Raw genomic sequence first — 22522 nt, forward strand, 5'->3', positions numbered from 1 at the left:
GGGTCGGGGGCTGGCCCGAGGCGGGGGAGGAGAGGAGCTGATCAGCCCCCAGGGTCCCGCGACAAGAAACAGCACAGAACTGTGGCATCAGAAGAACGTTTATCCATCAAGTCTGGTGCACCTGCTTCAGGGATGTGAGAGCATTTGCTGGGCCACATGGAGAGGTCACGGCCCGGAGGGCAAGTGCAGCCCCTGCTCCTGGGATCACCTCCTCCGTTAACGGCCGTCACAGCTCTGGGCCAACCTGCTCTGGGCCTCTTCTCAGTCCCGGCATCTCCTGGCTCCTCCATGTTCTCACGTTGTGCCTTCCCTGGTGATGCCCAGAGACAGACGATGACACCTTCAGTTTGGAAATCCGCCTCGTCCCCCTTCCTGGTTCCCAGCAGATGGGGTACTGGGGCACCGCGGGTGGAAGGAGGGAGCGGGCCTCTCCCACTGGGCTCGGGGATGTCCAGCCCCCTCCCTGCACTTCCTTTACCCAGTCAGGCCGGGCAGGGGTCCGAACGCTGACCGAGGCTCCGTGGGAAGCTGGCTGACGTGTGTGCTGTCTGCTCGCCACAGTTTACATCACACGTCAGTTCCCAGGAAGAAAGGGGACTAGCGCTGCTCGCAGGCAGGGCCCCGACTCCTGGTCCTCCACAGCCCGGTGCTGGCTGGAGGGAGTGGCCTGACAGAAAAAATGACAGAGGGGGCCAAACATCACCCTTCACCCACACGCAGCTCTTCTCTGAGACGCAGGACCCACCACCTTTAACAAAAGTCAGGCATGTGACATTACAAAAAAACAAAAAACAAAACAAAAACATTTCCTTGTCTTCCTAGTTACATTTAAAAAAATCTTAAAAACATAAAAAGTATTCACTTGTGCATTAAATTACTCTCAATAATTACAAATTGCCATTCAATCTTTTCTATGACTTAGCAAAAAAGAAAATAAATTTAGCTGAGGTCAAGACTGTACTTGCCCATCCAGGTGAAGAAACTTTAGTTTTGTTATTTAACTGCCTGGAAAGTCAGCTTCCACCTCTGGCCCGTAATAAACAGACAAATTCACGGTAAACTTTTAGAAGTGAGTGAGACCACCTGCATCTGTCTGTCTGTCTGTCTCTCTGTCTCTCTATCTGTCTATCCAACCGTCTACCGATCTGTCTGTCTGACTGTCTATCCATCCGTCTACTGACCTATAATCCATCCATCTTCTCCATCTATCTCTCATCGACTGCTGTCCATCTGCCTCCCACATATATGCCCCACCCCCTGTCTCCATCCCTCCACCCCTTCCTCCTGGTCACACTCTGGGGTGAGGCAGCAAACTGGGAAGCTCTTGTTTTCACCACTTGAGAGAGTTCTGCGAAATGAAGCGGTAACACCTCTCTGGTCTCCTCCTTTCTCTCTAGTTCCAGGTGTGAACCTCGGGGCTGCTGGAAGGAGAGCCCAGACCTCCAGGTTCCGGTCGTGGACCACGGAGCATGGTGCCCCTCTCTGGGACCCCAGCTGCTTCACCCTCAGAATCCCATCAGCAGAGTTGATGCATTGGTGGGTGGGTTTGGCTCCAAGCTCACCTCCCCACTGTTTCCTTCTCCTTCCATCTCCCTTTGTAAATCAGAGGTTTCCGTCCACGGGGAATCGCTCAGTCTGTGTTTCATGTCTGAGCTCTTGATTTTTGCCTTCTGGTTACCACGAGTTTCCCACAAAACATCTCGTAGGTAAAACAGTCCTCTTCCAGCTGCCAAACTCCAAATTTAAAGTATTATTTTAAAAGCAAGAGCGTACAAGAAGTTTGATAGCAGTGATCTTTTTTTAAAGGGAAGCTTATAATCCTCTCGTTTGTCTACAAACAACAGACCATTTCACCAACCTTCTTTCAAGCAGGGGAATGAGGCACAGGCAGCCAGATATAAAGACAATTTAGCAGAGAAAACTCCCTAAAGACTGAAAAAGTGATGCCACAGCTGTTTTTTGATGAAAATCAAAGACCTCACAGAAGGAAATGATCACATCGACAGGTGACTGGATAAGGAAGGTGTGGTGTGTTTACACAATGGAATACTACTCAGCCATAGAAAAGAATGAAACATGCCATTTGCAGCAACACGGATGGACCTGGAGATCGTCATTCCAAGTGAAGGAAGCCAGAAAGAGAAAGAAAAATACCACATGTGGAATCTAAAAAAAGAGAATAAAAGGACACTGTGAACTCAGCTACAAAATAGAAACAGACTGGCAGACATAGTAACAAACTTATGGCTACCAGGGAAAAGGGGGTGGGAAGGGATAAATTTGGGAGTTTGAGATTTGCAAACGTTAGCCACTATTTATAAAAATAGATTTAAAAAAAACCAAATGCCTTCTGCACAGCACAGAGAACTATAGACAATACCTTGTAATAACCTATAATGAAAAAGCATATGAAAACGAATACATGTGTTTCTATGCATGACTGGGACGGTGTGCTGTGCACCAGACATTGACACACTGTAACTGACTGCACTTCAATTACTAAAGGAGTAAGAAGGAAATGATCAATGGTCCCCAATGGATAAACACACACTTCCTTGGCTTTGAGTGAAAATTCTCCTCTGTGAATCCTTATGTCAAACAGTCACATCACACGGATGTGCCCTGTGGGTGAAGGCCAGCGGGGGGCCCTCCCAAGGATGAACCTGCTCCCTCCTGTCGCAGCGTCCATGCCCTCATCACCCCCGACAGAGCCAGACAAGGCGCCAGCAGCGCAGACGTCGGGCGCCCTGCGCTGCCCACAGCCGGGGACTCTTCTGTGAAGTCCCCGTATCCAAACTGGAGTTACCCCTCCAAAAAACACTCCACCACCACCTTCCTTTCACTCAGTAACACACAAGAACCCGAGAATGCAGGCAAAACCACCCACTGCAATTGGGACCTTGTTCCTTCTCGTCTTCTGACGACGTCCCGTTTCTGTTCAGAGGTTTCGATCCAAACACACTGGGAAGAAAACACACTGGGCCCCGTTCCACGGGTGCTGTGCAGGGAATCCTAATGTGGGAACAGCTTTCTCTTCACAGTGAGTCTTACCCAAGCAGTGTCTGCTCTGCAAGATGCCCGGAGAGAAGCCAGCTTCTCCACTGATGATGGAGGGCACTTGGCAACTGGCAAGGAACGAGCACACCGCAAACCGGGCTCAGGAAAACACACCCCTGCTCTCCTGCAGGCTGTAAGGAGGAATGGCCTCGGGGCTGCAGGCCCCCCAAAGCCTGCACACGGGGCTGCGGAACGGGGGCCGGGGAAGGGGCCCTCGTGTTTCCGAGCCTGAGGCAGGACCACCCTCTGGGGCCCTCGTACGCTTTCCTCTTTAGAAAAAGCTGAGCCAAACCAGACACAACACGCTTCTTGTGCCCAGTCATGGGTGTGAAGATGGCTCACATGTGGGGCAGCCCTCCGCCCACTGCTCTCCAGGACTCTCTTGCAAAACAGGAGCGCCATCCCCATGAAACCCTAACCCCAGGGCCTCGGGCGTGCTAAGCGCACTCTACCACTGAGCTACAACCCCCCACCAACTGATCTTTAAAAAACGAGTATCAGGCCTGGGAACTGGGTTCTGGCCACAACAGAGCAGCCCGCTCCTCCCGGGTCCCACCATGTCCAGCCACAGCCCCGGGCACCACACGGCCACGGGCATGGGGATGCTGACAGACAGAAGGAAGGATGCAGGCTGAAGAGGTGCCCTGACTGCCTCCTAGGATCCCGGACCGTCAGACAGAAACAGCTCCAGGGAAAGCCTGCGGCTAACCAAAGACCCAAAACAGAAACAAAAACAGTGTTGTAACAGCAGCAAACCTCGGCAATACCTGCCCTGTTCTGACCCAACACCCAGGGGACCCACAGCCTAGCCCACCATACCACACCGAGCGGAAAGTGGACCCTTCATGTCACCAGCACCCCCAAACCCGTCACAGGAGCAGTGGCCCTGGCTGCCCAGTGGGGCGGGGTCCGCAGGGTGCAGGGAGAGCTGGCGCCCCCCACTGAGCCTCCAGACCGAGTGCAGGGCTGCAAGTCCGAGGGCCGGCCCTGCACCCACCATCCCACTGCCCCAGGGTCACGGCCGGCTGGAAGGTGCGTCTGAACATCCAAACACCCACGTGGCTCAGGACAACCGCCGGGCAGGTGCGCTGCCTGAAAACAAGGGGGCAACCAGAGCTCGGGCGCGCACACCAGAGAAGTCCAGGGTACAACCTAAACCCACAGGCGGCAGGACCTCAGGAGCGGAGGGACGGGATGGCGGGGTACAGACACCCACAGACACCCAGGAGGGACCCCGAGACCCACACCTTCCAGGACCAGAGCATGCGCTCACCTTCACAGGGCTGCCTGGGACCCCCGGCATTCTAGGAGCGTGTCTCTGTGCGCCCGGGCGCCCAGGAGAGCTGGCTGCCCAGTGCGTCCCAGAGCCGTCACACAGTCATCCCAGTCCTCCCACCCCTCCGCCCCCTCCCACCGCGTCTGTGAGGCCCGCCTGGCCTTCATGTAGCCAATCCGGCCCCTGCCCTGCCTGAGGCGACCTGCACATCAGATACCAGAGGTGCCTGGTATTCAGCAGCAGAGCTGGAAGGTGAACTGGTTCCCGGCCCCCTCAGGATGGGACAAGGCAGTGACCAGCCTGAAGCAGGACACGGGAGAGTGGGGTCTGGGGGAGGGGCTTTTGGACACCCAGCGCCTCCATGAACTGCACTAGGTTACCTTTGAGTCCCAAGATCAGACCTGCGGTGCCGACGCTTAGGTGGGCCGTCTGCAAAGCAGGTGGGACCCCAGGGCCAGGGCCAACCCCTGACTGGCCTTAACACCCTTTGGCCACACCCCCCTCACCCCCACGTGGGGATTCCGACTCAGCTGAGCGCTTCATGCCTTTGGATGTCATTTGACCGTTTTCTTCAAATACAGGGAGGGGAAGCTGAAGGGGGCAAGTGGGCAGCAGCAGAATGACTGTCGATTAACGGTCCTCAGTGCGCGCACTGCTTGCCTAGAATGCACACTGACCATCACACCCAAACTCCACCCGGTTTCACTTTCCTCCTGCTCTCAGAGCCGCGCCCCCCCGTCCCCAGGCGCCGATCGGAGTGTCCGCAGCTCTGAAATCATGAGTGTCTCAGACGTTTTTAAATCTGGGCAACATCACATATACCAACTTCCTTTACATCGAGGACAGTAACAGAAATTGGAGAGACAGCGGCTTTTGCGGAGCGCCTACTGCTGTACAGAAAAGGGTCGCCCCCTCCTACAGATGAGGAGAGCAGTGCTGAAAGGGGAGCTCAAGAAACTTGCTCGGGGAATTGCAGCTCTTGGGGACGGATGGAAATGCTGGCTGTCATGACCGTGGTGGTGGTTTCCTGGGTGCGGACGCCTCCACCAAATCCATCAGCCTGAGCATCTGAAATGTGTGGTTTGCAGACAGGAACCACACCACTGCAAAGGTGTTAAGAATTAAAAAGGAAAAAACAAAGTTGTTCAAACAACTTACTATACGTAAGGTGAACAGCACAGGGAACTATATTCAATACCCTGTCATGGCCTGTAATGAAAAAGAATATGAGAATATATATATAAATGGATCTCTGTGCTATACACCGGACACTAACACTAGTTTGTAAATTAGCTACACTTCATTTAGAAAGAATGCAGCTTGCTCAAAGGCGGTCAGCTCATCTCTATGCCTGAAAGCTGTGTTTTCCAACAAGACACCCTTGCCCCTCCATCAGGGAAATCTCAAAGTCAGCAGAATCAACGCAGTAAAACAGCCCTGTCCTAAAGGAACTGCCTCTTTGCTCCAAAAACAGAGGAACGCCTGCCTCGGAGGGGCCTGCCAGCCAGCTTCCCGCACGTGGATGGGGCCCGGGGCCTCTGGGGTAGCCTGCAGCCCTGGGACCGAGGCTCCCGGGCTCCCGCCAGCCACCGTCAGCAGCAGAGAGAGACCGCTCTCTCCCTGGATGTACAGGGGCCAAAATGCTCTTAAATTCACCTCTGGAGCTGGAAAAAGATTTCTGTCCCACCCGGACAGTTTCTAATATGTCAACACCCACCTGAAGCGTGTGGAAAATTACTGCCATGCATACAGATGGCATTAAAGTGACGGGAGATGTCTGGAGAGACATTATCTTCCCTTCAGCCACGGATAAGTTAAGTCTCTCACATCTGGAAGGCACTGCTCTCAGGACGTTCAGGCTGGAGAGGCGAGCGGGCAGCGGGAGCACCAGCCCAGGCTTGCTGCACTGAGCGTGACTGTCCCCTCCCCAGGAATCGCCCCACCCCGTCCTTCCAGCTGAGACACGCACACAGGCCACGTCACTCTGGCCAGGCCCGTGCCTACCCGCCCGCCACGGCAGCCTGGGCCACAAGCCGCCAGGCTCACCTGGAGATTGCAGAGGTGAGCCTCCGGGAGCCCTGGTGACAACCGGGCAGGTTACCTCGCTGACTGTGTATTCTGCTTTAAAGTCTTGGGCTCTGAATCCCTCCAGCAGGCAAGGCGAGGCTCATTCAGAAGCCCCCACTTTGACCCCCAGGCCGGCTTTCGGCGCCGAGTGAAGCACTGCTCTCCCAGGAAGGTGCAGGAGCACCTGGGCCCTGCGTCCTCCCGGGGCAGCCGGCGACCCCTCCGGGCCGGGGAGGAACCGGGCAGGCGGGGGAGTGATCCGAGCCGGGAAGCAGCCGGCTCCAGACCGCACATCTGTAAGCAGGCTTCCCTCTGCCCTGGGAGCCCTGGCTGCTGAGACAAAGCAGAGCTTTCTTCTGGAAGGAGGCGCCTCCAGACTGCAGGGCCGGGCGTCCTGTCCCACAGCTGTGGGACCCGGGGACACTGGGAAGAGCGGGACCCTCCGCAGCCGGGTCCCCCATCGGGCCCTGTGCCCGCATCCCAGCCCCTCCCGCTCCCCTCCGCCCCTCCCCCACCTCTGGGAGGTCAGTTCTCAGCCTCGCAGAGACATGGCCAGAGGCTGCTGGGAGGGGACCGGCGTGTACCTGGGCGCCGCGGGCACCGGGAGGTCCTAGGATAGGCCGGGAGACCGGGCAGCGGGAGGCGACCGCAGGAGGGCTGTCCCCAGAGGCGGCCCCCACCCGCCGGGGCCGGGCGACTCTGGTTCCGGTGTCCTGGGGGAGTCAGGGCGGGTCGCGGGGCGGCCACCTCCGAGGAGGCCCATTCAGAGGGCGGCAGGAGAGCTCCTCCGAGGAAAGAATCTGACTGTCTGGCGGCCTGCCCAGCGAGTGCCTCCCTCCGATGGCACGGCCGGCCCCACCCGCTCCCTGCCTGGTTTGCTTCCTCTCCATTTCTGCCCCCTTTTCCTTTTCCCTCCCTTTCATCTCTCCAGGCTCCCGGCTGAACCCTGCACCACTGGGCTCCAGCCCATGGCCAGTGCCACCCGAGCGGCTAGCACGAGTGTCCGTGGGGCTGGGACCCCAGGGAGACAGCCACCCCGAATGAGCCCCCCAAGGCCCCCATCCAGGACCTGCACCTTGACAGAGGCAGATGCGCTTCCCTGGGATCCCAGGCTCACAGCGAAGCCTCCTGCCCTGTCCCCTTCCCTGGGACCAGGGCACCGCCTCTCATCGCCGGGGCACCAGCCCCAGGCCTTCACTCCATCCCCTGCCCAGGGCAGCCAGGGGTGAGCACTTTCCTCAAACCCCACAGGGCTTCCTCCCACAGCAGTGGCTCCCATACCCTCCTGCTGGCTGACTCTCTTTTCCAACCAATCAGCCAGCTTCACCTGGCCGGTGGCTTAGCTCAAACACACTAGATCCCTTTCTTCTGCTCTGCTCAAGTTCTTCACTCTACATGGAAGACCTCCCCCGTCCCTGAACCTAAGCAATCTGGCGAGCTCCTATATACTCGTCAAAGCCCATTTCAAATGTCCCTACACTTGGGACACTGTCCCCCCTCAGTCAGGTAAGTCCATGCTCCATCCCTCATGGCCTCAGATCTGACCATAAGAAGTCCGTTCAGCAGAGCAGAAGGGACTTGTCCTGGGTGTGGCCTCTGATATCGAAGCCCAGGGTGGTAGGCAGTGTACCACGAGGTCTACATCCACCTAGTGCAGCACAGAGTGGGTGCTCACCCCTCGCCTCTCCTGCCTCACGGGCCAGGCACAGTCCCACTTGTCTGCCAAATCCTAGTGCGGACACCACACTCCCTGAAGTCCTCCCTGGAAGAGGGACCCATGACCCTCCTGGGAGTCTGGGGGGCCAGCACTCGCCCCGCCTCCAGGGCTGCACGGAGGCACTGGGCACGGTGCACGTGGCAGGCTTCCAGGACAACTTCTAGCCACGCCGTGCAGTCACCCCTGCCCAGCCCTGCCGTGACCCTCTGACCCACTCATCAAGCCAGTGGAAGCTCACAGGCACTCACCTCTCACAGGATGGACGCCTGGCCCACCTCCCCAAGTTCGAGGCCAGGAAGGCCCCAAGGACCCTCCACCCTGAGGGCCGTGCAGGGCACTTCCTCTGGGTTGTTTATGGCCTGCAGGGTCTGCAGGAAATGCCCGGCCACAGCCCAGGGCAGGCCCAGCCGGCGGACAGACGGGCTTTTCCCGTGGCCCACGGCTCCCCGAACAGAGAGGAAGGCAGCCGTCTGGCAGGGCAGCCAGGCCCAGGAAGGGCTGAGATGGACAGCACTCCCCAGGGTGGGTCCTTCCCCTGGTGCAGGCGGGGCAGCCCATGGGGTGGGCAGAGGGGACAGCCGGGCCCGCTTTCTGAGATGCCACCTCTGTGCTGTGTCCAGCCTCTCTGTGACCAGGGCAGCTCTGGTGCGGACGCTTGCAGACTGGCCTGCCCTTCCTCCTTGTCCCCTCTGCTTGGCGGGGTGGGAGCAGCGGGGACTCGGCTGATGGCACAGGTGTGCTCCAGGTGGAAGCAACTCCCATGAAAGGTCACATTCAGAAAACTCGTCCCTAAAACCGTGCTGCCCCCAGGAAGTATCCAGGACCTGGGTCAGAGGGAGGCGGGCGCCCACTCACCCCTTGTGCAGTCACCACCCAGTGCAGACACAGTGTCCCATCAGCAACGCCGACCCTCCCGCCCATGTCCGCAGCCACCATGCGCCGGGCTCCCCGAAGGAACAGCGTCTCCCTCCCACTCACTCACAGGTGCTCACGCCTTAAAAACAACACAGACTTTCACCTAGAACCTCTTGGACGCTGGATGCTGAGAACGTAAGGGTGAGTGAGGAGCAGACGGAGGACAGTTTGGAAGTTAAAGGGGGGGAGAGACGGAAACCCCATGCAGGCCTCTGCCTCCTGCAGGCTCGTCCCCACCAGCCCACCCTCCCAGTGCCCCTGAGAACAGGAGGGCCGTCGGGGACAGCCTGCCACCCCTCCACCCTGACAGGCAGGGCTGGGCGCCCCTCCTGACCCACCGCGCACCGCAGCCACACCGGTGGTGACGTGAGACCGTGACACGCGGCAGGGGTGGGGGGCAGCAACCACGGGGGGGCCAATCTCTGGGAACCCCACCCCTTCCCCAAGGAGCTGGAATAACCCTCCTGCCTGTTAACATATGAAGTTATGGGGGCACCTCGGGGCTCATCTCAGTTTCCTGGATGACCCCGTGCTCCGGGGCCACCTCTGGCCTCTCCAGACAGCCTGCATTCTGTCTGTGGGGTGCGTCCCCCTGAATAAATCTACCTTCACTCCACTGCTCTTGAATTCTTTCCTGCATGGAGCCAGGGACCCTCACATGATGGGGCGCATCCCCGGGGCTCCGCCCAACCCTGGGACCTGGCCGTGCCCCGCCCGATGCCCCCACAACCCCAGCCCCAAGTAAACCTCTCCCCGCACCGCTGACTGGCGTCCGGCTCTGTTTCTCCCTGACCTCATCGGCTGGCTGGCTGGGGGACAACCCGACACGTCTGGATTACGCCAAGCCAGCACCCGGTTCAGTCCGATGTGGGAAGACACACTAGTCAGAAGTCAGAGCCCAGCTGAGACCATAACATCAGAACCAGGCAAACTGGGAACAGCCACGGAGCCCCGAGTCAGGTCAGCTGCTCGAACCACCCGCATCTCCCCCAAGTGAAGCCCCGTCCTCCCCTCTTTCCAGAAACCACTGTGGCCCGAGCACTCCACCCGCCTGGCACTGCTCTGCACACGGCAGCCGGACCAGCGTGTCTCCAGTGGACCCGGTTGTGGCGCCATGGCACCCACTGACTTGGCCCAAACCCACTAACTGGGTTCCAGTGAGCTGCCCATCGTGGGGGACAGGGGACGGGGCTGTGTGGAGACAGAGATGCCATCCCTTTGCGTCTGAGTTATTGAAACAGAAGAACACGCACGAGGCTACACACGGCAGCATGGGCACCTGTCCGCCGTCCTTGCATTCGACGTTAGAGGCGCCAACACAGCACACGCTTCTCCACACCCTCCACGCACTCATGCTTGCTAAGGAGCTGGTCTCTGCATGTGCACACTGGGCCACACGGGAAACTCTGCAGGACAGACGGCCCTTCTGTTAAACGACCTGGGATCTGGGTTCCTCAGGAGGGAGGGGCAGTGGAGCGGCCATCGTCCCCAGGACAAGAAGTGGGATTAAACACACAGTCAGCCTCCCACCTTCCCAGAGGTGCACCTGAGGGACCCCCTCCCTGCTTTCCGGGGCAGAAAGCAGCGACATGGAGAACCCACGATGACTGAGGAGAGCAATTTTTAAATGGGAACACGGCTTGAGCCGCAGCCCCTCCACCGCCTGACTATGGACTCTCCAGGCAAGTGGCATCTACCCGGGAGGCGGAGCTGAGTAGCCCAACCAGCACGCATCCACGCTCCCTCCGTGGGGTGGGCGCAGGGGTGTGTTAGGTGCCCAGGAGGGAGTAGACCCACCCCTGTGCTGGGGGACCCAGGATGGGGACCACACCCAGGACGTAGGAGCCAGGACAGGGCCCCGGAGGCGGCAGAGGTCCAACGCCCCAGCAGACCCCAGCTCACCCCTGCACCCCTCCACCCCATGGCCAGTGCTGCCCTTGCTGTCCAGGCTGCTGCGGTGCGACCCAGGCACGTGGCGGTGCTCCTGCATGAGAGGACGCCCAGGGCGGAAGAGAGCGGGGTCTTAACCTGAGCTCCTCTGTACAGGCTGCTGCCACCCATCGGGGGCCCTGGGGGGCTGAATGGAGGGTAACGGGGGGTCGTCACTGTGGAATAAAGCAGAGTGAGGCGCCGTCCGTCCCCGAGTCCTCTCTGAGGGGCCATCGTGCAGGCGGCCAGCTCTGCTCCCTCCTTACTGTACGGCGTCTCCGGAGACATGGGGAACGCAGGTGTGAGGGGCAGGGTCTCACTGCCACTGCCAGTGGGTGAGAAGACCCTGCAGTCGACCCCGTCCAGGTCCTGGGGGTACACGGGGATCGCCGTCTGGAAGTGGCATGGGGTGGGGGTCAGGTGAGCCAGCCCTGGTCTGAGCGCGGGCCCAGGAGGCAGGGGTGGAAACCCAGGAAGTGCAGTGGCCATAAAGGTGGGGGAGCGTTGGGTGGTCCAGCCGGTGACAGCCACGTGGTGAGTGGAGCTGGTGGGGAGTCTGTGCGGGGGTGAGCACCCGGGGAACGAAGTAGGTGAGTGACCTTCACCCGCAGTGTGTCCCCAGGCAGGTACGCACACGGCGCACTGAACCCACAGCTCAGGGAAGAGGCTGCCTGGACCCGTTTCCTCTATGGGCCCTGGCTCGGTGCCTGGATTAACATTAACGGTGACGTTCTCCTCCCCGTCTGCTCTGGGCCCCAGCGCTCCCGCCTGGACAGCACATGAAACCTGACATGAAAGGGTTCCTGGTCTGGGGGCTTGCCTACCCATCTTACTTCGATTCTGGTTAAAAGCCTGAACCATGCCTCCCAGAAGATGCTCTGATGTTCTCCCCAGGGGGTGGGGCGGGCGTCCCATGTCCACACTGACCCACACGTTCTCCCTGCCCCCCTCCCGGGGACCCCGAGGGGCCTTGGGTGGGGACTTGGGCCCCCCTGCGGGGACCTGGAGGATGTCTGTTTGCGGCTGGTGGCTGCTGTCCGCCCACGGAGTTCCGGGCCCTCATCCCTCCCACGGGTCAGAACACAGAGGTCCGATGACCGGAGCGAGGCACACGCCCAGGGCCCGCTCGGGACAGCGACTGCGCACCCATGCTCTGCACCCACACCCTGCCTCGGGCCAGGCCCCGGGCGTGCTGTGGCTACCTCCTTGGCGCTGGCTGGAGAGGGAAAGAACACCAGGCTTGGGGCCTGTTCCACACTGGTGGGCTTCCCCCAGCCGCACTTGGACTTGGAGAAGGCTGGGGGCCCCCCGGTTTTATTGTCATACTGCCCAACGCTCAGCTTCTGGAACCTTCCTCTCGGGGGCTCGTCACCTGCAGGGAGGGAAACAAGTGGGCTGGAGGCGCGTTCCGCGCGGGGCAGACCGCCAACCCGTAACCGCGACTGACTTTAAACCTCTCAGAGACACTCGATTCATTATTTTTTCTTTTTCTGGTTCCAGAGCACCTTCCTCACCCGACAGGAAACCCCAGCCCCCTCCCGCGGCCCCAGCAACCACTAACCCACTTTCCGTCTTGACGGGTTTGCCTGTTTGGACATTTCATTGACAGGGAACCCCAGGGCTCTGGCCGCTCTCCCCCGGCATGACCGGTTACCACCCACTGTCAGTCTCTCCCACCGCCGGTTCCACCAGGACCTGTGTCCAGCGGGCTCCCCAGAATGGAGAGCCGGCCGGGCACCCAGCGGGGGCTCAGGAAGCACGGGGTGGGGGAACCCGGGGCCCTGGACCGAGCCCACTTCCCAACACCCAGAGTCAGCAAGAAGGACTCTCTGTGGTGGTCGAGCTTGGAAAGGCCCCGGCGGCCGCAGGCATGGGGACTCACAGTCTGAGACCCCTGCCTGAGCTCAGCGCCCCCTCCTGCAGCACCTGCAGGCACCTCTGAGGCCAGAGGGCCTGCGTGCCGCTTCAGGACCACCACAGAGGGAACAGCCACTTTGACCAGACACAGACGTCTTTTTCTTGGGTCACCAATGTGTACAAATTTCCACCTGCCTACATGGTCGGTCCCCTTCTTTACATGTTGTACTGCGTCTTTTAGAAACATTTTACCCCTTCTTGTTTTTACAGAGAGGGTGTGGGAGGGGGGTGCGGGGCCCCGGAGGGAGGCTGGCCCCCACCCCGACACAGGCAGGGCCCAGACACCATTCCCAGGGCAGGACAGGTGCATGGTGGGGGCCCAGCGCTTTTGGAAGGTGGATCGGGGTGGAAACGCCCGTGGGTGTCAGTGATGGGCAGGAGGACCCTGTGAGCCTGGCCACCCCAGGAGGGGACGACTGATGCCCCCCAAGGCTGTCGGGTCACAGCACGCGAAGCACGTCACCCAGGGAGACACCCAAATGCGCTGCTCTGAAATGGTGTGCAGCGGGGCAGCCCTTGACCTGCCTCCTGTAGCCCATCAGAGCTGAGAAATGCAGAGGCCTTCCCGGAAGGGACGGGGGACCAGGAGATGGCCTCTGTCCGACAGGCAGGGCAGAAACGGTGTCCTGCAGACGTGGCCTGCTGCGGCCATGCCAGCGCGCTGGGAGCAGGGTGTGGGTGCTCCCCAGGGGTCTGCTGCTGGCCTGCGGAGGACAACCTGCACCCTGACCTCCACGTGATGTGACCTCAGCCCTGACCTTTGAGCCAGAGGGCTTCAGGAACCGAGGCCCCCTCCAGCGTGCAGTCCTGTGTATGAGACCAGCCTCAAGGATGCACTCAAAGGCACTGCTGTGAAAACACATCCGGGTGGGACCAGGGCCCACGAGGAAACACGCAGAGCCAAGCAGGCAGTCTCAGGAGCCATCCGTCCCTGCAGCTGGTGCGGATCTGTGGGTGGCCCCGCTCCTGGGCTTCCTCCAGGCCCCAGAAACATCCCCTGGGAGGCAGGACACACCTCCACAGCCAGGTGGTGCTGTAGGCACGTCAGTGATTAAGCACATGTGTGGCTGCATCACCGTGCCGCGTGCCAGAAACTGACACGGCGTTGTGCACTGACCGCACTTCAATAAAGAATGTAACAAACACAAAAATACAACCAAAAAGGAATGATCTATGTGGACCATGGAGTAGGGGGGACCCCTGGCTGAGATCGGGGACCCCTCCTTCTGCACACATGCCAGCGCGGCCGTGGACGCCCCCTCCACCTCTCATGTCCTTCACCCCTCGTGAACTTTGGGTAACGACGTCTGAGTCCTCCCAGCTTTGGAACTGCCCCCAGCAGGCAGAAGTGCCCCGTCCCCGGGCAGCGGCCAGGCTCCAGGTGGCCAGGACACAGACGAACACAGACAGGCTCCAGGCGACACTCAGGCCACCTGGCTGTGCACGGGAATCACATTCATGGTCTGGACCCTCGGGCCGACCCTGCCCTGTGAAGTCACAGCCTGTGGAGTGAGGCCAGGAGGCTGGCGTCTTCGTAAAATTCCCCAGTGTTTCCAAACACACAAACCAGCGGGAGGACCAGGGCCAGTCTCCAGCATAGAGTCATGCATGGGGGAGCGTTTAAAATCATTCTGACGCCAAGCAGGATCCAGGCCAATTCACCCCAACCTCCTGGGGGAAGCCCGCAGGCATGTGCAAAGCTCCTGCAACTGACACACTCCCAGGTGGCAGTGCCGAGCGGGCGGATGCATGACCTTCGCCTCCACCTGGGTGGCTGCCAGGGGCAGCATCTTCACACGGGGGCCTGCCCACGGGTTCTGGAAACTCCCTCGCATTCCTGGGAGCAAAGGCCAACACCAGGGATGCACACAGATGGCCTGCCCCCGAGTTAGCTCCAGGCTCCCCATTTGGATAAACGTGCTTCCTCTGCAGAGCGAGTGTCAATGGGAGAAGGGCAGAGCGACAAGGAGACGCCCAAACACGCTTCCAGACTGATTCAAGCGGCTCTGCTCTCCCTGATGCGGAAATGCAGACGGACTCCCCCACAGGGCGTGTTCCCAGGGAGCGGGGACATCTGTCAGTTAGTCCCCATCCGACCCCAGGGCCTCAGGGGACGTGGGAACCAGGCCAGCAGGCTCCGCAGATCTGTGCCCAGAGTCCCAGGGAGGGCAGCTGCCTTGAGGACTGTGGGACTGGAAGTCCTCCGCACCGGGAAACGCAGAAGAGCTGGGCAGGAGGGAGCCTCTCCTCTAAAGACGTTTTTTAATGGAAATGATCATGTCCAGAAAGCTAGGAGGTGCACCCTTGCACTGCGAGGAGTGCAGGAGACCGTGTCCTGCGCAGGCGTGCCTGTGACTCACGGCACAGACCCCATGGGACTGCTGCCCTCAGGGCGCCAGCGGCAGAGGCTGGCACCTACTTTCCACTCCTTTCTGCTTCTTTGAGTCTCTTCCTTTTCTGTCATTACCTGCCCACTCCGCCCCCGCCCCAGAGCCCTGGATCTCACCGGCTGCCTCCTCAAACACTTGAGGAAGCATGATGTTTCCACCACACACCTCAGGACGGTCACAAGGACTGTCCACTTGTGGGGCCTCCCTCCACAGAAGGTGAGCCAGGAAGGTGCAGCCCCAGGCATGCACGGCTGATGGCGGTGAGAAGGAACAGCACAGGACTTCAGGTCCCGGGCCATCTTCCCATCATCTCTTCCCTGTCCTGACCCAGGGGGCTCACCACCACCCACCCCGGGATGAGGAAAATTCCACGTCTCGCCTGTGAAGGCCCATCATGCATCGGGGGTCACGTCCGTGCGGACCAGCTCGTGTCCACCACGCCAAGACAGAGCTTCCAGAAACACGCCCCCGACACCGGACGCCCGGGGTCTCCAAAGAGGGCTTGCCAGCACCTGAGGAAGCATCTCCTCAGCACGTCAATGAAAGAGCCACCGGGGGAGGGGGTTATAGCTCAGGGGTAGAGCGTGAGCTTAGCAGGCACGGGGTCCTGGTTCAATCCCCAGCAGAAAAGAACTGTTAAAGAAAAAGGAAAGAAGGAATTGCCATGTGGCCCAGCAGCCCCACTCCCGTGTGTGTGCCCCAGGGAACTGAGAAGAGGTGATGGAACGAACACTTGTGCACGAACGTTCACACGGCCCTGCTCACAAACACTGGAGGTCCCCACCCATGGACGGAGCACAGCGCAGTGCAGCCATGCAGAGGAACGCCACTCAGCCCTGAGCACAGCAGGGATGAGCCCGACAAATGTTAGTTATGCCTGCATTGACACGGAACACCCCGAAGAGGCCGATCCACGGAGACAGAAGGCAGACCAGGGGCGGTGGGATCTGGGGAAGTGTGGAGCGGGGCCGACTGCAGTGGGTGCAGACTCCTCCTGAAATGACAGAAGTGTCCTGGACCCAGACAGTAGGGACAGCTACGCAACATGGAAGGCACATGATGTCACAATACTGTGCACTTGAAAATGGTGAAAATGGTCAATTTTATGTCACATGTATTTTTCTGCAGTGAGAATGTGAGGGTGGTCCACAGATCTCTGATGGCTGCGTGTGTGAGCAGCTTACGGGAGCCACAACCTTGGTTTCACGATGGTGAAGACGGTGCCAGGAGACAGAAGTTCTAAAAGCAGGACCGCGGGCCCGGGAGGGTTCAGAACCAGAGCTGCAGGCCGGCCCAGCATCCAGGGACGTGGGAACACGCCCGTCAATGTGACCTCGTGGGGCCCTGAAACCCGTGTGTGGAGCGAGGGTCATTGGGGGCAAAAGGAACTGAGTCACTCACCCCAAATTCAAAGGGCGCTTCTGCAGAAAAACAGAAAGCAGCTCCAACAAGAGCTACCCTACTTCCCACCATGAAGGATGTTCCCAACCGGAGCGCGGAGCTTCCGTGTGCCTGCGGGCACCCGACTCGCGGCCCCTGCTCACAGTCCTGAAGAATCCGTCTGAAGCCACGTGGGGCGCCCGGCGTCCTGACCACAGGCAGGAGTGTCTTTTTAGATCTCACGGCACAAGCACACCCCACCAGCCACTTCATCTCAGGCAATGAGAGCTCAGCTGGAGAAACTCCAGTTTCGTCTGCGGCCACGAACAGAGGGAAGAGTCCTTCACAGGAACACAACCGACCCCCTGGCCCTGGTCGCTGGCCCTCAGCCCGCAACCTCCCCCATCCTGGGTCCCTGGTGGGCCTGGCAGGAGCAGCCGCCCCGTATTCCCAGGGCCCCCTGCTCTGCAGGAGCTCCTGATGGGGGCGGGGACAGTGGTGCCTGGGAGGAGCTGGGACCCCTGGGCACAAGGGGAAGAGACGGGTCGGGAGGCATCTCAGAGAGAACGTGACCCTGGGCTGACCCTGGGGACTTGCTCAGCTCTTAAAATGGCATGAATGAGCCCAAACCCAGGCTGCATGAGGCCTGAGAGCCTGACATCTCAAGACAGGTCTGTCTGTGGCCAGGCCCCCTCGCGGTCTGAAACCCACCAAGAGAACCGAACCGTGGCTCCAGGGGGTGAGCTCTTGCTGTCTCCCGGGTGACCGGGGGCGTGACCTCCACCCTCTTATCCCTGAGACCGCCTGCCGTTGCCAACGTTGGGCCTCTGCCAGGCGGGACACAGAGCTGCCGCGCGGGGACACCGGGCCGGCCTGCCCCCGGGACCCAGGAGCAGCCCCGTCTGCAGCTGGTCGCCTGGACTTGGAATGGCAAGGAGGACAGGCCCGAGGGTGGAGAGGTGAGGCCGGAGCCCTCTTTCTTGGCCCCACACGTCCCCAGACCTCAGGCTCTGCCCCTGAGCTGGGACCCTCTTCCCAGACATGCCTGGGAACACACACAGGGTGGCCATGCAGGAAGTGCCCCAAGCCGGGTCTGAGCCTGAGTCACCCACCCTCTCTGACCTGGTACTTCCTGTCTGAATGGACAGGACAGCCCATCCTTGGGCGCGTCTACCCAGAGGAGCCAGGAGGGCCCCACGCACGGCGCCTCCTTGGTTCTGTGCAGCCCAGCTCCTCTGTCCCGTGCCTGGGCAGGCACGAGGCTGCTCCCCAGAGCCACAGAGGGGGCGCAGTCTTGCGGCATCGGGCTGGGGTCCCCGGCAGGTGGGGGTCCTGCTGCTGTGGGGTCGGCCTGAGGTGCCCTTTCTGAGATGCCTGCAGAGTCTGCATCCCCGGGGAAAGGAGGTGACCCCGAGGGCAGCCGTTCCATCTCCTGACAGGGTCAGGGGCCTGTCCGGGCACCTGGCCCCCCAGCCCTGGGACACCCGTGCACTCCCCACACCTCGGCTCTCCCCGCGTCTGCACAGCCCGGGGCAGCCATCCTGCAGGAAAGTCCATGCTTCCTGCTCCCCAGTGCCCCTGGCTCTCTGCCCCACCCACCACCTGGGGCTCGTGCGCGCCACCTCCTCACCACACGCCCCCGGAGACCCACACGGTGGGAATCCACGGCTAAGATCCTTGCTTTCCACACTGGATCCCTGTGGCGGGGCACATGTAGCTTTATGTAATTTAAACTGATGGGCTCCCACTGTCAGCGGCTGAAGTCGGTACTTGTCACTGCTCTGAACTGCCTGCAGCATAAATCAGTCCTTGGACGCAGGCAAGACACCTGTGTCTGCAGAAGCCCTCAAAGGCAGCACTGGCCATGACGTCCAAGAGTGTCTGTAAGCAGAACGCGGGGCTGCCAGGGCCCTGCGACTGTTGGCGGCGGTTGATGTAACAGAAACACGGTATTTGGACAACAGGAGGCAAGTTGCCCTTAGGTATGCAGGAAACGGAGGGCTGCCTGCCATCCATCCTTAATTGTCACAGACTTCTTCTGTTTCTTGGGTATCATCCGTTGAAATCTCCCCCCATGTAGAGGATGTGATGGAAGAAACCCCTGTGGGCAGGGCGGCAGAGAAGCGGGGAGACCTGGGGTGTGGGGTGGCACCAGGTCCCAGGGCGCCCAGACCAGAGCCGGGTAGCCACAGGGGCACCGTGAGATGCCCCCACATCTCAGCCCATTTACAAGCTCCTCCGAGGCTCTCTGAGACCAGACCCCACCTCTGCAGGGCCTCTCTCTTGTCCTGTGGAGAGACTGGCTCCCTGACCTGTCCCATGATGAATCTCACTGAGGTCCCCATGCCAACCCAGTGGAGCCACAGGGGACCCGGGAGAGTCCTCTGCATTTCCGCCAGCACTGCACCCTCTATTCACAACATCAGCACGTGCCAGGAAACAAGATGAATACGTCACTGGCACTGCCCTTGAGGGGTTATACGGCTGGTGGCAAAACATGAGACTGTGCAATAAGGACACAGCCATGGGATGCAGAGTCAGATACACAGAAGCTCAGTTTACACATCATGGTGAGTGTGAAGGCCAGGGTGACGCCAACAAGCTTCAATGTAGTGCCTGGAGTAGTACAGGTGCTCAGAGCAGCAGGGCTTACCAGCACATTTACCACTAGCATCCTCATCACCACCATCACCATCACCATCACCACCATCACCACCATCATCATCACCATCATCACCACCATCACTACCATCATCATCACCATCATCATCACCAACATCATCACCATCATCGCCATCAGCACCATCATCATCACCATCACGACCATCATCACCATCATCATCACCACCATCATCACCACTATCATCACCATCATCATCACCACCATCACCACCATCATCACCACCATCATCATCACCTCAGGGCATGACCTGTATGATCCTTACTAACTTCATGACACTGGGGTCTCTGTGATGACCCCTTGTCTACAGCCAGAATGAAGACACGTGTGGCAGTCAGCACCTGGGGTCAAGATGCCAGGCAGGCCAGGGAGGGTCTCATGCAGAAGAGCCAGCGTCTTGGAACTTTCCAGCCTATTTCCCATCTGTAAGCAAGACTGGAGGTGGCTCTGATCAGACACTATCCCATCCCAAGAGGGCTGAGCCTCAGGCACACAGACATGGAACGACACCTGTGGGGGTGACAGCCACCGTCCTCGGCGTGTCATGGGGCCTTTCAGACTCGCTGCGCCCTCCAACTCAGTAAGATTGGACTGAGAGCCATGTGTGGACCGGCTCAGCTGCACAGCCCTGGCTCCCCGATCTGGGGGAAGGAAACCTGCTGGGGCTGGAGTGCCTTCAAAGCACAGGTTTCCAGCACCCCCAAGCCTTCTGCAATGTTCCACGCCTCAGGGTCAGCAGGGCAGCTCTACAGTTTTATGACTTCCCTTGCATCAATGACTTTTTTCCTCTCCCTGGCTGATCTAGCTTTCTGCACCTGAGAGATGTAAATACCGACATTTAAGTATTAAAATCAAGTGGGTAAACAATGAGGTCCTGCTGTATGGCACAGAGAACTACACTCTATACCTTGTAATGACCTATAATAGTAGAACATGAAAAGGAATATTTATCTGTATAAATGAATCACTATTCTGTACACCAGAAATTAACACAGCATTGTAATTGGACTATACTTAAAATTTTTTTTCAATTTAAAAATTTTAAAAATCAAACAAAAATCTCTCTGTACCTGCCAGGGAGGGAAGGACGGTCTCCTGCCCCCTCAGTTCTAATAGCTGAGAGCTACAGATGTGTGCATTCTTGGCAGGATCTCTATCAAGACAAGATGTCCCAGAAGGAGAACCAGAAGTCAGCGTGCAGGCTGTTCTGAGAGCCCCCCACACTGTCCACAAGCTGCATCAGATGCCGTGTGAGTCCCAATGCACTGCACCTCCCAGCTTGGCACTGCCCTCACACAGGAGCTCACTGTGGGTGGAACACCGGCTCTGGGGTGGGAGGCCAGTCCCTGAGCCATGAGCCACCCTCGTGCTCCTACCAGAAGCTCACTTCCAAACTTCAGGAAGGTCTCTGAGGATGAGCATCCAATTTGCTCACCTCTACTCCCCAGACACCACCAGAGCTCTAAAAGCACAGGGGAAAAAACCCAACGCATGCCCGAGATTCCTACCAGGCAAGAAATGGATTAAGAAACACTCCAATTGGATCTGCATAATTAATAACCAAACATGCTGAGTGTTACGGATTTGTTGATGTATTCAAGTCCTTTCATTTCAAAAATGACACTGAATTATTTTTATGATAAAAGGAACTGGAGAAGATCTAAAAATCAAAATAAAAATTCCAGTAATTCCAGTAGTGAGTTTATCAAGTCACTGAAGCATGGCCACCTGGAAAGAGGAGGAGATGGGGACCTGGAAGGGGAGATGAGGACCTGGAAGGGGAGGAGATGAGGACCTGGAAGGGGAGATGAGGACCTGGAAGGGGAGATGAGGACATGGGAAGGGAGGAGATGAGGACGTGGAAGGGGAGGAGATGAGAACCTGGAAGGGGAGGAGATGAGGACCTGGAAGGGGAGATGAAGACCTGGAAGGGGAGATGAGGATGTGGAAGGGGAGGAGATGAGGGACTTGGAAGGGGGGAGATGAGGAACCTGGAAGGGGAGATGAGGACGTGGGAAGGAAGGAGATGAGGATGTGGAAAGGGAGGAGATGAGGACATGGAAAGGGAGGAGATGAGGGACCTAAAAGGGGAGGAGATAAGGACCTGGAAGTGGAGATGAGGACATGGAAGGGGAGGAGATGAGGACCTGGAAGGGGAGATGAGGACGTGGGAAGGAAGGAGATGAGGATGTGGAAAGGGAGGAGATGAGGACATGGAAAGGGAGGAGATGAGGGACCTAAAAGGGGAGGAGATAAGGACCTGGAAGGGGAGATGAGGACGTGGAAGGGGAGGAGATGAGGACCTGGAAGGGGAGATGAGGACCTGGAATGGGAGATGAAGACCTGGAAGGGGAGATGAGGACCTGGAAGGGGAGATGAGGACCTAGAAGAGGAGATGAGGACCTAGAAGGGGAGGAGATGAGAACCTAGAAGGGGAGGAGATGAGGGACCTGGAACGGGGGGAGATGAGAACCTGGAAGGGGAGGAGATGAGGGACCTGGAACGGGGGGAGATGAGAACCTGGAAGGGGAGGAGATGAGGGACTTCCTCAAACCCCGGGCTCTCTGCTTTATGGTCGTCATGAGGACTGACACCCATCACGGGAGAGAGAGGCCATCAGACAGTAACCGGAGCCTTGGACTTCTTTCCCCCAATATACTCGCATGCTTCCGACCTCCTCCAGGTCTCAAAGGAGGTTTCAATCGAAGGAAAAATAAGATTTCTGGTTTTAACTTTCCCAAGTGCTTTCTTTTAAGTAGGTTCAGTGAGCTGAGACAGTTTTATTCCCACTGAAGTGTGTTTTAAACTCAGAATCTCCTGAACGTACTTGACCGAGCGAGTCCACAAGGCAAACCCTCCCACCCGGGCCCGGCCATATTCAGCTGCTGCCATCACGGCTGTGGTCAGCTCCTCCCGGGGACCCCTCCAGCTTCGCCCAGCTCTGCGCACCAACACCCAGGGTCTCAGGTGCTCGGGGGGCCGGGATGTCACTCCTGATGCAGGTGCAGGATGCTGCGTGCAGACCCGCGCTCCCTGGCCCGCCCATCACCCGGGCACGGGACAGGGTTTCTTTTAACAGACGAAGTGAACAGAAGTTCTTTACTCAAGTCACACAGGGGACCCTAAACAGGACCCAAGTCTGCAGAGCTGAGGTTCCCCCAGCCACCTGGACCCGGGAGGGTCTGAAATCCTCC

General features: G+C 58.9%; 1 protein-coding gene across 1 annotated transcript in view; it reads right to left on the reverse strand.

Moving 5' to 3' along the window:
* LOC141576765 (tensin-3-like) overlaps positions 1-22522 on the reverse strand; it is an 86863-nt gene that overhangs the window by 24054 nt on the left and 40287 nt on the right. The window contains 4 exon segments of the mRNA XM_074360157.1: positions 9529-9535; positions 11061-11137; positions 11228-11354; positions 12164-12333. Coding sequence (XP_074216258.1) covers positions 9529-9535; positions 11061-11137; positions 11228-11354; positions 12164-12333 — 381 coding nt within the window.

The sequence above is a fragment of the Camelus bactrianus genome, unplaced genomic scaffold (assembly GCF_048773025.1).
Source record: "Camelus bactrianus isolate YW-2024 breed Bactrian camel unplaced genomic scaffold, ASM4877302v1 HiC_scaffold_30, whole genome shotgun sequence".
In the NCBI taxonomy this organism is placed as follows: Eukaryota; Metazoa; Chordata; class Mammalia; order Artiodactyla; family Camelidae; genus Camelus; species Camelus bactrianus.